Source organism: Lithobates pipiens, unplaced genomic scaffold, assembly GCF_037356315.1.
Source record: "Lithobates pipiens isolate NorthernLeopardFrog02 unplaced genomic scaffold, aLitPip1_a1.2 Scaffold_30, whole genome shotgun sequence".
NCBI classification, from domain to species: Eukaryota; Metazoa; Chordata; class Amphibia; order Anura; family Ranidae; genus Lithobates; species Lithobates pipiens.
Genome location: NW_027507791.1, coordinates 86,989,669 through 87,006,458, shown reverse-complemented (window position 1 = coordinate 87,006,458; position 16,790 = coordinate 86,989,669). Strand labels below are relative to the sequence as shown.

The following is a 16,790-nucleotide window of genomic DNA, read 5'->3' as shown; positions in this document are numbered from 1 at the left end:
TAGTATGTGGGAGGTTATCGGTTTTGAGGTAATATTAATATTACTAGTAATAGAATATTAATAGAAATCAATGTTCCTCGGGACATCTAGTCCAGTGAGAAAAGGTAATGGAAGCTAATGGAGTAGTGGGGGAGCTGAATAATAGATGAGATAAGTAAATGGGCTAATATGGGGGCATTAGGTGTAGTGAGATACAAGAGGGGGAGGAAGGGAAAAAATGTAGAAGGATAGAGAGAAAATAGGAAGAGAAGAGAGAATTTTTTTTTTTTAATGAGCATGGGATAATGGAGTAATGATGATGGCGAGAACTTAGTGTTACTAAACTCACATAATTAAAATCACTTTGTATATGCAGTAAAGCATTCTTGCTATACTCACTGTGGAACCTAAAGGGTTAAATCTCCACATTGTGTAAAAAGGCTGTTTGATCCTGTCTTCTCTGATCCGCCCTTCTTCCACTGTCCCCAATCCATCTGCTGATAGTACATAGCATTTGGAGTCACTCTGCACATGCTCAGTCTGGTGTGTATTGCTAGAGAGTTTTTTTTTTTCTTGGGAGGGTGCATGTGATCAGCACAGAGCCAATCAGCACTGTCCAGACAGGGGATCAGGAGTGATGCAGCCTCATAGGACAGTCAAAGAATGAAACCTCCTTCTACAAGCTTTAACCAGACACTGATAGAAGTCACAAGACTGCTATATACTGCTGATGAGAAAAGGTATTAAGCAGTTTATATTTACTAAAATAGTTACATTTCCATGTTCTGTGTATTGTGGGAGACCAGATATGGTGAATGCAGGGTCCTGGGTTTAGGAACACTTTAAGGACAAAGTACACTGCAGTTGGCCAAGACCTTGTAGCTCAAGAAATTGAGGTTTCCAATTGTTAGGAGGGAGTAGTCAAAGTGATCCTGTTTTCCCAGATTATAAATAATTCTCAAAAGACATGCAGAGGTTAACAGGGGATTTAAGTTCTTTGAAAGGAATAGCCTGTTTTTTTTCCAGGCTCTGGCAATCGCCCGCTTTGCAGCAGCAAAGACATGGGTAAATGGGCAGAGGGATAATCCATTTTTAAGTGTTTTCACAAGGTTCTTTTGGATTGGTCTGTTCAGAAGAGTGTAGATTAATTGGTAGGTATGTTACCAAAAATCTGCAGTTTATTATTCACCAGCAGCATCTAAACCTATAAAGGCCGGAGCCTGTCTGAATAATAAGCTCAATGGTTTAATACAAAAAATGAAGAGCAAAGGGAAGAGAGGACATCTCTGTCTAGTTCCTCTCCAGATGGAGAAGTTTCAGAACTGTGATGATAAAAAAAAAGAAAGAATGATGTGCCATTCTTCGTTTTAAAGTGTCCCTGAAACCAGCTACCAGTATGCCCCCAATGTATTGTAATGTACTTTTGAAAAATCAGAATGTTACAATGTTTCAGCTACGCGGCCATCACGTCTCCCCTGTTCCTGTACCAGTGAGAAGGGATTTCCATGTTCTTCAATAGGAAAATAAAGGGCAGGGTCTGTGCCAGGTTCCCATCACACCTGTTTTTCCCATATTATCAAAATATTGTGTGAGGACCAGAGGATGCAAAAGTGGCCATACAAATTAAATTCAAATATATGTACCACAAGCTGTGCACTGCCCAAAAAAAGGTTATGATTTCCTGAAATAGCATAGGGTAGCTATTTTAAAAAACAATTGTTGGAGAGCGCTTTCTGTTGTCTGTTTCTAATCTTTTGGCCTCAGGGAACCCCTGCGACTAATTACTATATCTACATCATTAGTGTGATGGTCAAGCGGAAGAATGTTCCATACACTTGGGGTCAAGAAGAATCCCCTCCCCTAGGCCCCTTTCACACTGACAGATGAAATTGGGCCCGCCTGGCAGTTCTTCAGGTGGATCCGATCAGACCATCCATATCTCTCTATGGAGCGGTGGATATCAAAAGACGTGCCCCTCTGACACCCACCGGCATCTCAGGCTTCTGGGAGTTAACCTAAATACACTGACAAGAGTTGAAACCTTCTGCAGACAAGTCAGCCATGACACCACTTAAAATATCTAAAAGATCCTAGAGGAGCTTATGTGCTTTTAAGACAAGTGTGGTGAAACATCCCCATTGGACATCTATTCAGGATTATTTTGAAAATTGCGCTTTTGACCTTCCTTTGCAGGGGTCCACACCTGATGGTAAGAAGCAGTGTGACTGGGGTGATGGCTTTGTGTTTCGTCTGGAACATCCTGTTTTGTGCCTTTGCAACTACATCTCTCCAGTACCTTTGAAACAATTTTGGATTTTTATTTTTTTTAACCATTTCATTATCATACCTATTTCATTGGATGTTATAATCCAATTATGGTTTTAGCACTGCACCTTTAGCTTACTTATGTACCCTATACTCATTCACATGGGGGGCCGAGATCTAGGGGACCCCTTGTTGAAGGGGGCCCCCAGATTCTGATAAGCCCCCACCTGCAGACCCTCACAACCACCGGTCAACATAGGGACAAGGTGCCCCTGCCCCAAAGCATCCCCCCACCCATGTTGAGGGCACGTGGCCTGGTATGGTATGGTCCAGAAAGGGGGGCACTCGCTCATCCCCCTCCCTTTCCTGACTTTTTTATTCAATTTTGATGTGGGATTTCCCTCAAAATCAGCAACAGACCGAAGGGCCCGGCATGAATTGGGGGGGACCCCACGCCATTTTTTTCCCAAATTATTTTATTGCCACGAAATTGTTTTTTTTACAATCAGCTGTCAGCTGATGGGGAACCCCGCTGACAGATGAGGACTCATCGGTTGTTAAGAATTATAAACAGAGATGGGGTCTTTCTATAAGTAACTGCCAGCCACTGTAATTTCATCGGTCATATTTCTAATGTATTATAGTATTGCTGGTTACAAATATATACGTCTTGTATACCTGTATTTTTACAGGTATACAAAAAATAACTGGGTAATCTCTGGGTTATGGGTAATAACACCAGAGATTTTTGATTCAGGAAATATCTGATTTCCTATTGGGGGTCAAGAAAGAAATTACTTTTTCCCTGCTGGAGCAATATTTTTTAGCCTAATCTATAGTCTTTTCAAAGAATGTTAATTTTTTAAAAAGACCAGACTATCCCTTTAACAATAATACAAATAATAATTTTGAAAGCAATTATATATTTAAAAACAAAAACCCCAACAAACAAAAATAGAAAGTTGTGGAACTCCACCAGGAAATGATTTGTTTAAAACCAAACAACATAACCCTATGCCATTTTAGAAAATACACGACCTTTTCTGTGATAAAGTGATGTTCACATAAAGATAACTTACTGACTGGAATTGTACCAACTGATTGGAGTAAAGTAAATGTGGTACCAATATTCAAAAAAGGCTCAAAATGTATGCCAGAACAGGTTACAGACAAGTCAGTTTAACATCATAAGTATGACAATATATGAGGAACTGGTAAGGGACCATATTTGAGAATTCGTTTGTTATAATAGTATAAAATGTAACAACCAGTATTGATTTATAAAATTCATTAAACTGTTCTTGTCGGAACAATCTGTTGCATTTCACGAGGGAGTAGAAAGACAGAGAAAGACCAAGGATGTAGTATATCTGAACTTTGCTAAGGCATTCAGCATTGTACCTCAAACTTTCCATTTGCAAATAATATCTATTGTGTAGAAATGATATGTACATGGAGAGAAAACCCATTTACAGTAATGTATTCACAAAGGAGTGATAAATAACTCGGAGTAGTGCACCCTAGAACTCGGCCTTGGTCCAATACTGTTTAACACATTTACTAATGACATTGCAGTTGGAATTAAGAGTTGCAGTGTCTCCTGAAAATATCAAATTATGTAGGGTAAATAGGAATCTTGACTTACTTGTAAAATCCTCATCTTTAAGTACAGTACTGATATTCATAGACCGTAGTTATATGCAGGCTACCTTTTGAGGATTTGGAAATGTGCTAGGGCGGCCCCTAAAGTGAACTCATTTAACCCTGGTCACTCTATAAGAATCCAGCTTCAAGGAGTTTTAGGAGTTCAATAAAGAGTGAACAAGACACTGTGGTGAAGGACCTGTGTCCTGTACTGTACTACAAGATAAGGCATTTGCAGGTACGTCAAAATTTCTATCATCTTAGTTATATAGTACAGGACACAGGACTTGTATTCGTAGAGCATGGGACATCCCCAAGCAAGAACTGAGGGGTGGGCAACAACATAGAAAACATACCTTCCAGCCAACCTACAGAACGCACACAGATTGAAGAACCCGAAAAAACACTCATAGCAGCTTGAAGCACTCTGAGGCCAAAGCTCCCATCAGCCAAGGCCTTAAAAGTGAGGTTGTAAATGGGATCTCTGAAGGTCAGAGAGCACCAGGTTGAGATCTGAAGTTGATACAGGAGATATAATTGGGGGATTTATAGGAGCAATTCCCTGAAGTTGATAAGAAGGAAAAAGGCATTTGGAAGAGAATAGATAAGCCATAAACCTTCCACGTGCAATTGTAAATCTATTGTGAGTTGGAATTTCTTGCTCTGAGTCTGAAATACCTCTATCCTTTAGGATTTGGGTTTCAACAGCCACCATTAAAGCCAGGGAATAAGAGGCAGGATGGAATAGGGGGACTTTCAATTAGACAAGACTAAGTCTAATCTGTTTGGAAGACACCAAGGATCGTACAACAGAAGTCCAAGTATGTTTATGTACCATGTCCATCCGGCCCAATTTGTGCAATAAGGATGACCAGAACCCTTTCCTCTTCTTTCTTGCACAGTAATTAAGGAAGGCTCTTCATAAGAGGAAATGCATGAACCAGTTTTAACTCAATCCAAGGAATAACCTGGGCGTCTACTGAAAAGGTTTTGGCTACATATTTGTTGAACTTTTTGTTGACCTTGGAGGCCAGCATATCCACATCTTGTATTCCCTACGTTTGACAGAGTTTAAAAAAAATCTTGGGGTGCAGTGACCACTCCCAGGGGTCTAGGCATTGGAGGCTTAGGGAGCCCGTTTGTGAATCGTCCACTCCAGGGATGTGGATGGCTGAGAGAGCTGGAATGTAAATTCCTGCCCAGGAGAGTAGCAGATTTGTCTCCTTAAAAGCAGCTTGACTGCTAGTGTCCCACTGATGGTGTATGTGTGGACACTGCTGTGACATTGTCTGAATGTACTCTGACTGGGTAAATGCACTCTGACTGGGTATTGGTGCAGTGTTTCAGCGACAATTTGATGGCTCTCTAGTTCTAGAATGTTGATGGGGAGCTTCAAAAAACAGAAAGCATTGATGTGAGGGAAGGTTATTATTATCATGCAGGATTTATATAGCGCCAACAGTTTGTGCAGCGCTTTACAATATAAAAGGGACACACTACAGTTACAATACAAGAGGGATAAGAGGGTTCTGCTCATAAGAGCTTACAATTTAATAGGGATGTATGTTTACTTGGAACTAGAAATCTCAGTTGATTGAGAGAAGTAATGATAGATCTCTTTGATTCCATGTGGAATTTTGTACACGGTTTAGAGAAGTCCAGTATTGCGTGGATTTCCCCATTTGGTTTTGGGACTGTAAATAGATTTGAACAGAAACCTCTCTTCTAAAGGAACTGGAACAATCAGTCCTTGTGCCTGAAGTTGGTGAAAGGTGGTTATTATATCTGCCTTTTATTAGGAAGCCATCAGATTGTTTGGCAAAAAAACAGCAGTGGGCAGAGATAGAAATCTATTTTGCACCCCTATGAAATGACAGATTGGATCCAGAGGTCTGGGATGTCTCGGAATCATACTTGCGTAAACACCAACAGTTGTTCCCCCACTCAGAGAGACCAGAGTTAGAGGAAGGAAGTGGTGTCATAATACCATTGCTCTGGAACAGGGGGAGAGCTATCACCCCGAGTGGTGTTTTGCATTTCCATTTCTACAGAATGGATGTTATGTGCCCTTTTGTCCCAGTTCTCTTGCTTTTGTGATCCACCGTTGCTATGTGAAGGGATCCCCAGTGGATGATTAAAGTGAAGAAATGTCAACAGCACACCAAGGATTCCTATAAAAGGTTTAAAGATTTATTTTTGTGGTCACATAAAAATACAGCAATGTTTCAGGGACCCTTAATCAGGCAAGAGACAATCACTGAAATCTGACTTTATGTGGACTTTTGATAGAAATTTTAGCGTGATTAATTTACTTCACATCTAACACCGGTTGTTTTTATTATTTAACTTTTGATTTAGTTTAATTTTTACTCTGATTTATTAATCCTTTTCTTTTTGTTTTTTTTTCTTTTTTCCTGTGTGGTTTAGATAGTGCCAATATTTAACAGTTTTTTTTGTATGGTGAATTTATCGAGTGTCTTTACCAGTTAATGTACAGGAGAATGTTGTGTCCCTGCAATTTCAAAAGAAATACAATACTGTATATAAAAAGGTAGCCTGGTATAGCCTTGTCCATGAAATACAACCCTGTGTCCTTTACCATACGATTAAAGTGGTTGTAAACTGTTGCAAGTTTTTTTTTTTTTGTCTTACCTGCAAGGCAAAGGCATAATGTGCTAGTATGCATCGCATGCGCCAGTGATGTCACTGGCTGCATGTACAGTAAATATCTTCTTATCGGTGCACGTTTAGGAGATATTTACACTACCTATAGGTAAGCCTTATTAAAGGCTTACCTATAGGTAAAATTTACAGATGGAAGTTTACTTCCTCATTAAGATATGCATACAGCACAAGTTTTATCTATGTTTTAAGCGGGATATGACCACAATGTATAAATATAATAAAAGCGATTATATAAGCTATAATAACCTGTTTATTGTAAGATCTCTCAAAAAGACAAGTAGCCACAATTTAAAAATTGATGAAAAAAGGTTTACTTGTAAACTGAGAAAGGGTTCTATACTGTTAGAACTGCGAAATGTGAAAATCTCTTCCACAGGAAGTAGTATTAGCTGAGAGTGTTGATAAAGTATATAAAAAATATAACAACTTTTAGATATCTTTCACAGTCAGTATAATTTACAGGGCTATAGGAACTTTCAACAGGAAAAAAAGGATAAAAAGGAGGGATTTTTCTTTATATTACAAATTGGCCTGTGTTTGTAGGAATAGTTTTTCAAAGGCATACAAATTGCACACATGCACAGAGATGTTGAATTTGGACCTGTGCCTTTTTCCAACTTTATTTACTATGTACCATATTTGAATTTTCTCTTCTGTGTATGACCATTCCTCCTCCTCAACATGTCACAAAATATTTTCTCTTAGCTGCGCAAAATTTGTTCTTCTTTGCTTTAAATTGGAACGCCTGCCAAAATGTTCTATTAAATTTGGAAATAGCAGAGAAGAATTCTATATTCTTTTTTGGTGACTGTGCCCCTATTAGAGAGATTTTCCCTAAATTCCGAACAGTAAAGAAATGGTGGGAAATCTCTGTAACAAGGACACATTGTACCAAAAAACAAACAAAAAAAAACTGTTTACTACAGTGAGGAAGTGTTGGAACTAACAGTATGGCTTTGCACTGTGCTGGACAGCTGTGTGGCTACACAGGATTAGAAGTCTCTGTAGTTAAAATATAAGTATGTATTTTTGTATATAGCACAGATTTTTTTTAAATTTTTATTTCATTGCCATCCATGCCTTCCAATCCTAGTGACAACAGCACCACCCATTCCCTGTATAGGCTTCACAGGTACCCCAGTGGGGTCACAGACAGTTAATACAACAGAAATTCTAACTCTTAAATACTCAAAAGCATAAATAAAAATATCTGAAGTTAGGCTCGGTTCACACAGTGGGCAGCACAACTTGCAGCGCCGCGACCTGCACACGATCAGCGGCGACTTGCAAAACGACTTCTGTATAGAAGTCAATGCAAGTCGCCCGAAGTCGCCACAAAAGTAGTACAGGAACCCTTTTTCTAAGTCGGAGCGACTTGAGTCGCTCCTATTAGAACGGTTCCATAGTACAGAACGGAGCGTGACTTGTCAGGCGGCAAAGTCGCCTGGACAAGTCGCCCCTGTGTGAACCGAGCCTAGTCTGTGCTATATACAAAGATACATACTGTATACACAGTGGGTATAGAAAAGAATCGCCCTACTTTAAAGTAATCACATTTTGTTGATTTGAAGCCTGAAATGAGAACAGACAGTTTTTGTTTTATCCAGCTGTATTTACTTAGTGCAACTTATAACATCCAAGTGAAAGATATAACACCATCATGTCATAAAAAATAAAAATCAGAATCATTGATTTGGAAAAAAGGATCACCCCCGCCTACAAATGAAACTCAATCGGGTGTAGCCAATCACCTTCTCAATGGCACACAAAACTATTTGACTTTCAACTGTGATCAGCTGTGGTCATTTTGATTAGCTCAGCATAAAAAAAGAGCTTTGCTGGGGCATTTTAGGCCAATTGCAACTGAAGCAAACAATCAACTATGGGTGACAAGGCACTGTCAAAAGCTTTTATGTATAAAGTTGTGGACAGGCACAAGTCAGGAGATAGATACAAAAAAAATGCAAAGACTTTATCAACGCCTAGAAGCACAGTGAAGACGAAGTCTATTATTAAGACGTAGAAGGTATTTGATACAACAAAGACCCACTCTGGATCAGGACGCCTCTCCAAACTGGATGCAAGAGCCAGGAGGAAACTGGTCAGAGAGGCTACCAAGAGACCTACAGGAACTCTCAAGCAGTTGTAGGAATTTATGACAAAGAGTGGTCATTGTGTGCATTTGACAACAATATCACAAATTCTCCACAAATGTGGCTTGTATGGGAGGGTTGTAAAAAAAAGCCACATTCAGTCACAACTGACCTTTGCCAAAACACACCATGAAGATTCTGAAGCCACGTGGAAAAGAGTATTCTGGTCAGAGGAGACTAACATTGAATTATTTGGCCTCAACAGCAAACAATATGTCTGGTGGAAACCCAATACAGCTCACCATCCAAATAACACCATTTCTACAGTAAAGCATGGTGATGGTAATATCCTGTTATGGGGTGTTTCTCTGCAGCAGGGCCTGGAGCACTTGGTCAGGATAGAAGGAGAAATGGATGGGGCAAAATACCATCAAATTCTTGAAGAAGATATGTTGCCCTCTGCCAGAATGTGGTCAATGTGAAGAAGGTTTACCTTCCAACATGACAATGACCCAGAGCACACAGCAAAAATCACCACACAGTTGTCAAAGGAGAAAAAGGTGAATGTCCTTGCATGGCCTAGTCAGAGCCCAGACATAAACCCCATTGAAAATCTGTAGAACGACTTGAAGACTGCAGTCCACAAACAGTCACCATCAAATTTAACTAAACTTTTGCTGTTCTGCAAAGAAGAGTGGGCATATTTTAAAGTCTAGATGTGCAAAATCAGTAGACATATACTAACAAACTAAAGGCTGTATCTAAAGCAAAAGGTGGTTCAACAAAAATACTGACACAAGGAGGTGATCCTATTTCCAACTCATTGATTCAGTTTTTGATTTTTTTTTTTTCTGACATGTTGGTATTATATATTTCACTTGGATGTTATAAGTTGTACTTAGTAGATACAGATGAATAAAACAAAAACTGTGTGTCTTTATTTTAGGCTGTAAAGCAACAAAATGTGATTATTTTAAAGGGGTGATTTATTTTCTACAACCACTGTATTTTAATTACAGTGACTTCTAATTCTGTGTAGCCACCATGTGATTTATAACTGTCCACCACACTGCATAACCATAAAAGCTCTATTTCCTGATTTTGTATGTCCCCACTCACCGTGCTTAGCTTTAAGTTTTGCAGTGTGCCCAGAGTTGCACACACAGTAACTTTTAGTTCCCTACATCCACAACCCCTTGCTAGTCTTATACTCATCTGTCCCCTATGCAGTGGGAGCGTGACTGTGCAGCTTTTCTGTAGCCACCACCCACTTGTGAAAATGTTCCTGGACAGTGTAGACAGTATCTCACAAAAGTGAGTACATCCCTCACATATGTGTAAATATTTTATTATATCTTTTCATGTGACAACACTGAAGAAATTATACTTTGCTACAATGTAAAGTAGTGAGTGTACAACTTGTATAACAGTGTAATTTGCTGTCCCCTCAAAATAACTCAACTCACAGCCGTTAATGTCTACCCCTAAGTGGAAATGTCCAAATTGGGCCCAAAATGTCAATATTTTGTGTGGTCACCATTATTTTCCAGCACTGCCTTAACCCTCTTGGGCATGGAGTTCACCAGAGCTTCCCAGGTTGCCACTGGAGTCCTCTTCCACTCCTCTATGACAACATCACAGAGCTGGTGGATGTTAGAGACCTTGCGCTCCTCCACCTTCCATTTGAGGATGCCCCACAGATGCTCAATAGGGTTTAGGTCTGCAGACATGCTTGGCCAGTCCATCATGTTTACCCTCAGCTTCTTTAGCAAGATGGTGGTTGTCTTCGAGGTGTGTTTGGGGTCGTTATGTTCGAATACTGCCCTGCGGCCCAGTCTCCAGAGGGAGGAGATCATGCTCTGCTTTAGTATGTCACAGTAAATATTGGCATTCATGGTTCCCTCAATTGTAGGGAACTGTAGCTCCGCAGTGCCAGCAGCACTACTGCAGTCCCAGACCATGACACTCCCACCACCATGCTCGACTGTAAGCAAGACACACTTTTCTTTGTACTCCTCACCTGGTTGCCGCCACACATGCTTGACACCATCTGAACCAAATAGTTTTATTTTGGGCTCATCAGACCACAGGGCTTGGTTTCAGTAATCCATGTCCTTAGTCTGCTTGTCTTCAGCAAACCCTTTGAGGGCTTTCTTGTGCATCATCTTTAGAAGAGGCTTGCTTCTGGGATGACAGCCATGCAGACCAATTTAATGAAGTGTGCGGCCTATGGTCGGAGCACTGACAGGCTGACCCCCATTCCCTTCAACCTCTGCAGCAATGCTGGCATCACTCATACATCTATTTCTCAAAGACCACTTCTGGATATAACGCTGAGCACGTGCACTCAACTTCTTTTGCGACTATGGCGAGGCCTGTTCTGAGTGGAACCTGTCCTGTTAAACTGCTGTATGGTCTTGGCCACCGTGCTGAAACTCAGTTTCATGGTCTTGGCAATCTTCTTATAGCCTAGTCCATCTTTATGTAGAGCAACAATTCTTTTTTTAAGATCCTCAGAGTTATTTGCCATGAGATGCCATGTTGAACTTCCAGTGACCAGTATGAGAGAGTGAGAATGAGAGTGATAACACCAAATTTAAACACACCTGCTCCCCATTCACACCTGAGACCTTGTAACACTACCGAGCCACGTGACACCGGGTAGGGAAAAGGGCTAATGGGCCCAATTTGGATAGTGTCACATAGGGGTGTACTCACTTTTATTGCCAGTGGTTTAGACATTAATGGCTGTGTGTTGAGTTATTTTGAGGGGGCAGCAAATTTGCACTGTTATACAAGCAGTACACTCACTACTTTACATTGTAGCAAAGTGTCATTTCTTCAGTGTTGTCACATGAAAAGATATAATAAAATATTTACAAAAATGGGAGGGGTGTACTCACTTTTGTGAGATACTGTATACCCCACTTTCTATTTAGTTCTATGGATGATTCATACTCACTTTAAATTGTATTTTAAGTCCATAGTTATGGTGGTTTCATTAGTTTCCATGCCATGCCATGGCAGGATACTAAATGTATTGGTTTTAGATACCATTTCAGCCTCACCCTATTAGTTACCCAGACATAGCTTGTAAAAGTGACAGAGCAACTTTGATAACAACAATTTGAAAGGTATCCACTTACAAATTTAAAGGATATTAATAACATAAAATTGATTTAGGTAAATTTAAAAATATTTTCTTTCCCAATGTTTTTCTTCCATAGAGCGGATTCCATCACTTATTTTTTAAGAAAAAAAGAAAATGGCAGTTCTCAAAGTGAAGTTCACCAAGACACGGAGGGGAAAACTAGCTCAAGTTCTATGGATTTTAAACTGGGTGTCTGTTGTGACTGGACTAATTATTTTCAGTTTGGGGCTCTATCTGAAAATTGAAATTAAGAAACGAAGTGAGCTGATGATAAGTAAAGACCTTCAGACAGTTCCCAACATGCTTATTGCTGTGGGCACAATTGCTTGTGTCATCAATTTCTTTGGTGGAAAGATCTGTTACGATTGCTCAGATGCCAATAAATTCTCCAGATGGAAGCTGTTCATGCTGCCCTATATCATCTGCACCTTCTTCTTTACATTCTGCGTGTTTGCTGGAGCCATCATGTGTTATACTATGAGGAACGAGCTGGAATCTGCTCTGTACCGTGGACTTAAAGATGCTTTAAAATACTACAAGGACACCGATATCCCCGGTCGTTGCTTCCTAAAATCTACCGTTGACATGCTACAGATTGAGTTCCACTGCTGTGGAAACAATGGATTTAGGGACTGGTTTGAGATCCAGTGGATGTCTGCTCGTTATTTGGACATGAGCTCCAAGGAGGTCATTGAGTAAGTACATTGGTTTAAAAGAATTTAAAGTGCAACCAGGGGCGTACTGACAACTCATGGGGCCCCCGGGCAATAGGAGATTATGGGGCCACACAGTATACAAAAACACACACACACAGTAAGCAATCACACAGTATACACATACATGTACACATAGTATACACAGACATGTTTCTATTGGCTGAGAAGGTACTGGAGAGGATTTTTACATACTGTCCTTGGTTTTACTGAGGCTGGCAACCCTGATGGGGCCCCTTAGTGGCCCGGGGCCCTCGGGCATTGCCCGAGTGGCTGAATGGTAAGTCCGCCCCTGAGTGTAACTATGCATTTGTCCATCTTCCTTACCAAATTCACCCATATAGGTTCAAGCCTCAGATGCAGACATTGCGTTTTTGCAGCTTTAGTCTACCCAGATTCAGTAAGGGTTTTCATCCGGTTGTTTCCTGTAAATTCTGTTAAGTTCTGGGTATATGCTGTATATGGCAGACTTCAACATAGAAGATTTTTGGGATTAGAATGTACCTGTAGGTAGCTCTACCACATAACTACCCACTAGCTAACATATTACAAGGCAGTCTTGAGTTTGGTTTCCTTATTTTGCAGTTTTTATTTCTATTATATCCCTGATGAAGAGCGCATTCTTAACCCCCAAAACATGTTTTTATCCTGTGTTATTCTGTTTTCAATTTAAAAAGATCATCATTTTGGACTCTAAAACCAGTGGTTTCGTGTAATCATTAATTTATTTTTCTGAGTACTCCATTCAGGATGTCCCTGGTTGATGTGAGCTCTAGCAATCAGATGGAGTTAAAATACACTATATTACCAAAAGTATTGGGTTGCCTGCCTTTACATGCACATGAACTTTAATGACATCCCAGTATTAGTCTGTAGGGTTCAATACTGAGTTGGCCCACCCTTTGCAGCCTAATGCACTAATGCACAGTCATGTTGGAGCAGGCAGGGGCCATACCCAAACTGTTCCCTCAAGGTTTGGAGAATGAAATTGTCCAAAATGTCTTGGTTTGCCGATGCCTTACGAGTTTCCTTCACTGGAACTAAAGGGCTAAGCCCAACCCCTGAAAAACAACCCTGCACCATAATCCCCCTCCACCAAATGATTTAGATAATACCAAAAAGAATGGGGTAATTGGCGCTACCTATATACTGAAAAGTGAAAGACCCAGATCACTATTTATATGGTGTGTTTCCACAGGTGAAGGTATTAGGTATAACACTTATTAACAAACTCTACCAACAATAGCGGAGTGATCTATATTAACAGGGCCGGATTAACATAGGGGCTATTGGAGCTGCAGCTCCAGGCCACTTTCTCAAGATAGGCCCATTTGCCCAAAAAAAAAAATCATTAAAAAAAAAAAAAAAAGATCGACTTTGAGGATTGTAGCTCAGCGATCAGGAGTCACAGACACCCCACATTTTGGGGGGGGGGGGGTAGGTAGCTAAAGACGCACTCCAGCACTGGTTAAAATATGGGGCTGCTATCATCTATGGTTCCGGAGATACAGGGCCTGACATAAGCTGCATACAGAGTGGCCAGTTTAAATACAAGCTGGAACACTCTGCAGCAGACTGAGAGGATGAACTCACAGTGCTTATAATAATTATTTGTATATTACTTATGATAATTAACCCCTTGCCACCCAGGCCCATTCTGAGACTTCTCTCCTACATGTAAAAATCATCATTTTTTTTATGCTACAAAATTACTTAGAATCCTCAAGCATTATATATTGTTTTAGCAGACACCCTATGGAATAAAATGGTGGTCTTTGCAACGTTACACGATATTTGCGCAGCAATTTTTCTAACTTTTTTTTGGAAAGAAACTGTTTCATTCAGAAAAAAAACACTAAAGTTAGCACAATTTTTTACCCACAAATACTGTTCTTTAAAATTATACTGAATATCCTCAATGTTACCAGCTCTAGAATAGGCACTTTGTTAGTTCAACTAAGGGAAATCTCACAGTCCTCATATTTGTTCTGCCCCATTATTAGTACTTATTTAATTTTGTAATTACTATTGCGATGTATAGAGGAACATAGGGGATGTCAGCTACTCTAAATATAGCACTTGTAAAAAAAGCGGCCCTGAAAATATTTTTGAAATGTTGACAACTGTGCACTTAGGCACTGCTCAAGGGCCACAGGGTCAGTAGGGGGCCCCATGAGAGGCTCCTGTGATATTAAAGCGGTAGTAAACTTTTCTAACATTACTACTTTTTAGAGGCCCTGGGGTAGGTTATGCCATAATGTACAAGTATGCCCAGCATATTAGCACATTAGGGCACAATAAAATTGTCAGACTGAGCCCCCCAGTGCAGTGCTGTGATTAATCTGATGGGGCCCGGGCACTTCCATCTTCACCCGGTCTTCCTTCTGGGTTCTGTGCCTTCGGTCACTTGCCTTGGCCAGGCTGCATTGATGTCATTCCCACACATGCTCCTGTGCATCCTCTTTCTCTCACCCCCCCCCCCCCCCTTTCTCTCTCATCCTCCCTCCCTTACCCCTCACACCTCACACCTCTTTCATTCCCTTTCTCTCTCTCTCTCTCTCTCTCATCCTCCCTCTCTCTCTTTAATTTAATTTGTTATAACAAAAAATTGTTTGCATTTTTATTTATTTATTGTTTATAAAAGGCCCCACCAAAATCCTCAGCAACAGGCCCATGATGTTCTTAATCTGGCCCTGTATATTAAATATAAGTAAATGTAATAGATTCTGAAGAAACTATAAAAATATGGTGCAATGACAGTGACCATAAGTTCATATAAACCAGAACTAAGAATAGCCAGTCCAAAAATTCACAGGTGCTGAAAAAAAAGTGTATATCCAGAATATATCAGAAAAAAAGTTTTTAAAGATTCCAAAGTGATCAGTGCTTGTAAATGTAGAGATATCCAAGTGACTTTCATGCTCCCCCTCCTGGGTCCCCACTCATAAAGCTCCACTAACCCCTGCGGGGGTATCTCACATATAGGACAGACTTGGTGTGCAGGTGTAGATTATCCTTCCAGAGGTAGATCAGCCAGCCAGGCTCCTTCCTAATTCTCCAATATTTCCTCCAGCTGCGTTGCACAGGCTCAGCGAGCGGTTATTGTACCACATACTGTGGAACGCAGCTGGAACGCACGCTACATGTGTTATAACACCACGGCTCTGAGACCATCAGTTACCCCTTATGCCACGTACACACAATCAGACTATCTGGCGGACTTGGTCCACAAGACAAGCCGCCGGTGTGTGGGCTCCGGCGGACTTTTTCTTTCCAAAAGTCCTGGCGGACTTAGAAAGAAGTTTTGACTCAAAAAGTCCGGCGGACAATCTGCCCATCTATGTGCTAGTCCGCCGGACTTTTGAAATGAACAGACTTTCCCACATGGAGAAAAGTCTGTTCATTTTGAATGTGGCTCCAGGTAGACGGGACTAGGAAAGGAACTCAATGTCGCCGCCTCCATTGGCGAGATTGACACCTCGCTGGCCCCGTCACCTAGTATGGATTTAAAGGGGAACCCCTACGATGAAAAACAGCGTGGGGGTCCCCCCAAAGGCCATAGCAGACCCTTATCCGAGCACGCAGCCCGGACGGTCAGGAAAGGGGGTGGGGACGAGCCTGCATGCTCTCAACATGGGGGGGTGCTTTGGGGAAAGGGGGCCCTGTGGCCCCCCACCCCAAAGCACCTTTTCCCCATGTTGATGAGGACAAGGGCCTCTTCCCGACAACCCTGGCCGTTGGTTGTCAGGGTCTGCGGGCAGGGGGCTTATCGGAATCCGGAAGCCCCCTTTAATAAGGGGGCCCTCAGATACCGGCCCCCCACCCTATGTGAATGAGTATGGGGTACGATGTACCCCACCCCTACCCATTGACCTCGTGAAAAAAGTGTCAATAAAAAAACACAACGCAAGTTTTTTAAATAATTTATTAGACCGATCCAGTGGTCTTCTCTTCTTCCATCTTGGGGGGTCTTCTCGCCGGACTCCTCCGCTATCTTCTGCTCTTTTGCTAGCTCTTTTACTAGCAGAGGAGCCCGGCTTTCTTCTTCGATGTCGCCGTCCGGGGGTCTTCTTCAGACTTCGGGGTCTTGTTCCGCTCTTTGGTTCTTTTTGCCAGGCCTCCGCTATCTTCTTATAGCTCTTTTTCTAGGGTTGGCCCGGTGTTCTGTCGCCGCCGCCTTCTTCTCCTCTTCTTCCTTGCGATGTTGACACGATGCTCTCTCTGGCTGTAATGGCAGGGACGAGTTGTGTGGCGACTTAT

The 16,790-nt window shown here is 41.2% G+C and overlaps 1 protein-coding gene across 1 annotated transcript in view; it reads left to right on the top strand.

Annotated features, from left to right (window-relative positions):
- Window positions 1-16,790, top strand: part of LOC143943060 (photoreceptor outer segment membrane glycoprotein 2-like) — a 57,047-nt gene that overhangs the window by 1,168 nt on the left and 39,089 nt on the right. The window contains exon 2 of the mRNA XM_077464562.1: window positions 11,894-12,512. Within this exon, the coding sequence (XP_077320688.1) occupies window positions 11,932-12,512 (581 nt within the window). The 5' untranslated portion in view covers window positions 11,894-11,931. The remainder of the gene's footprint in view (window positions 1-11,893; window positions 12,513-16,790) is intronic.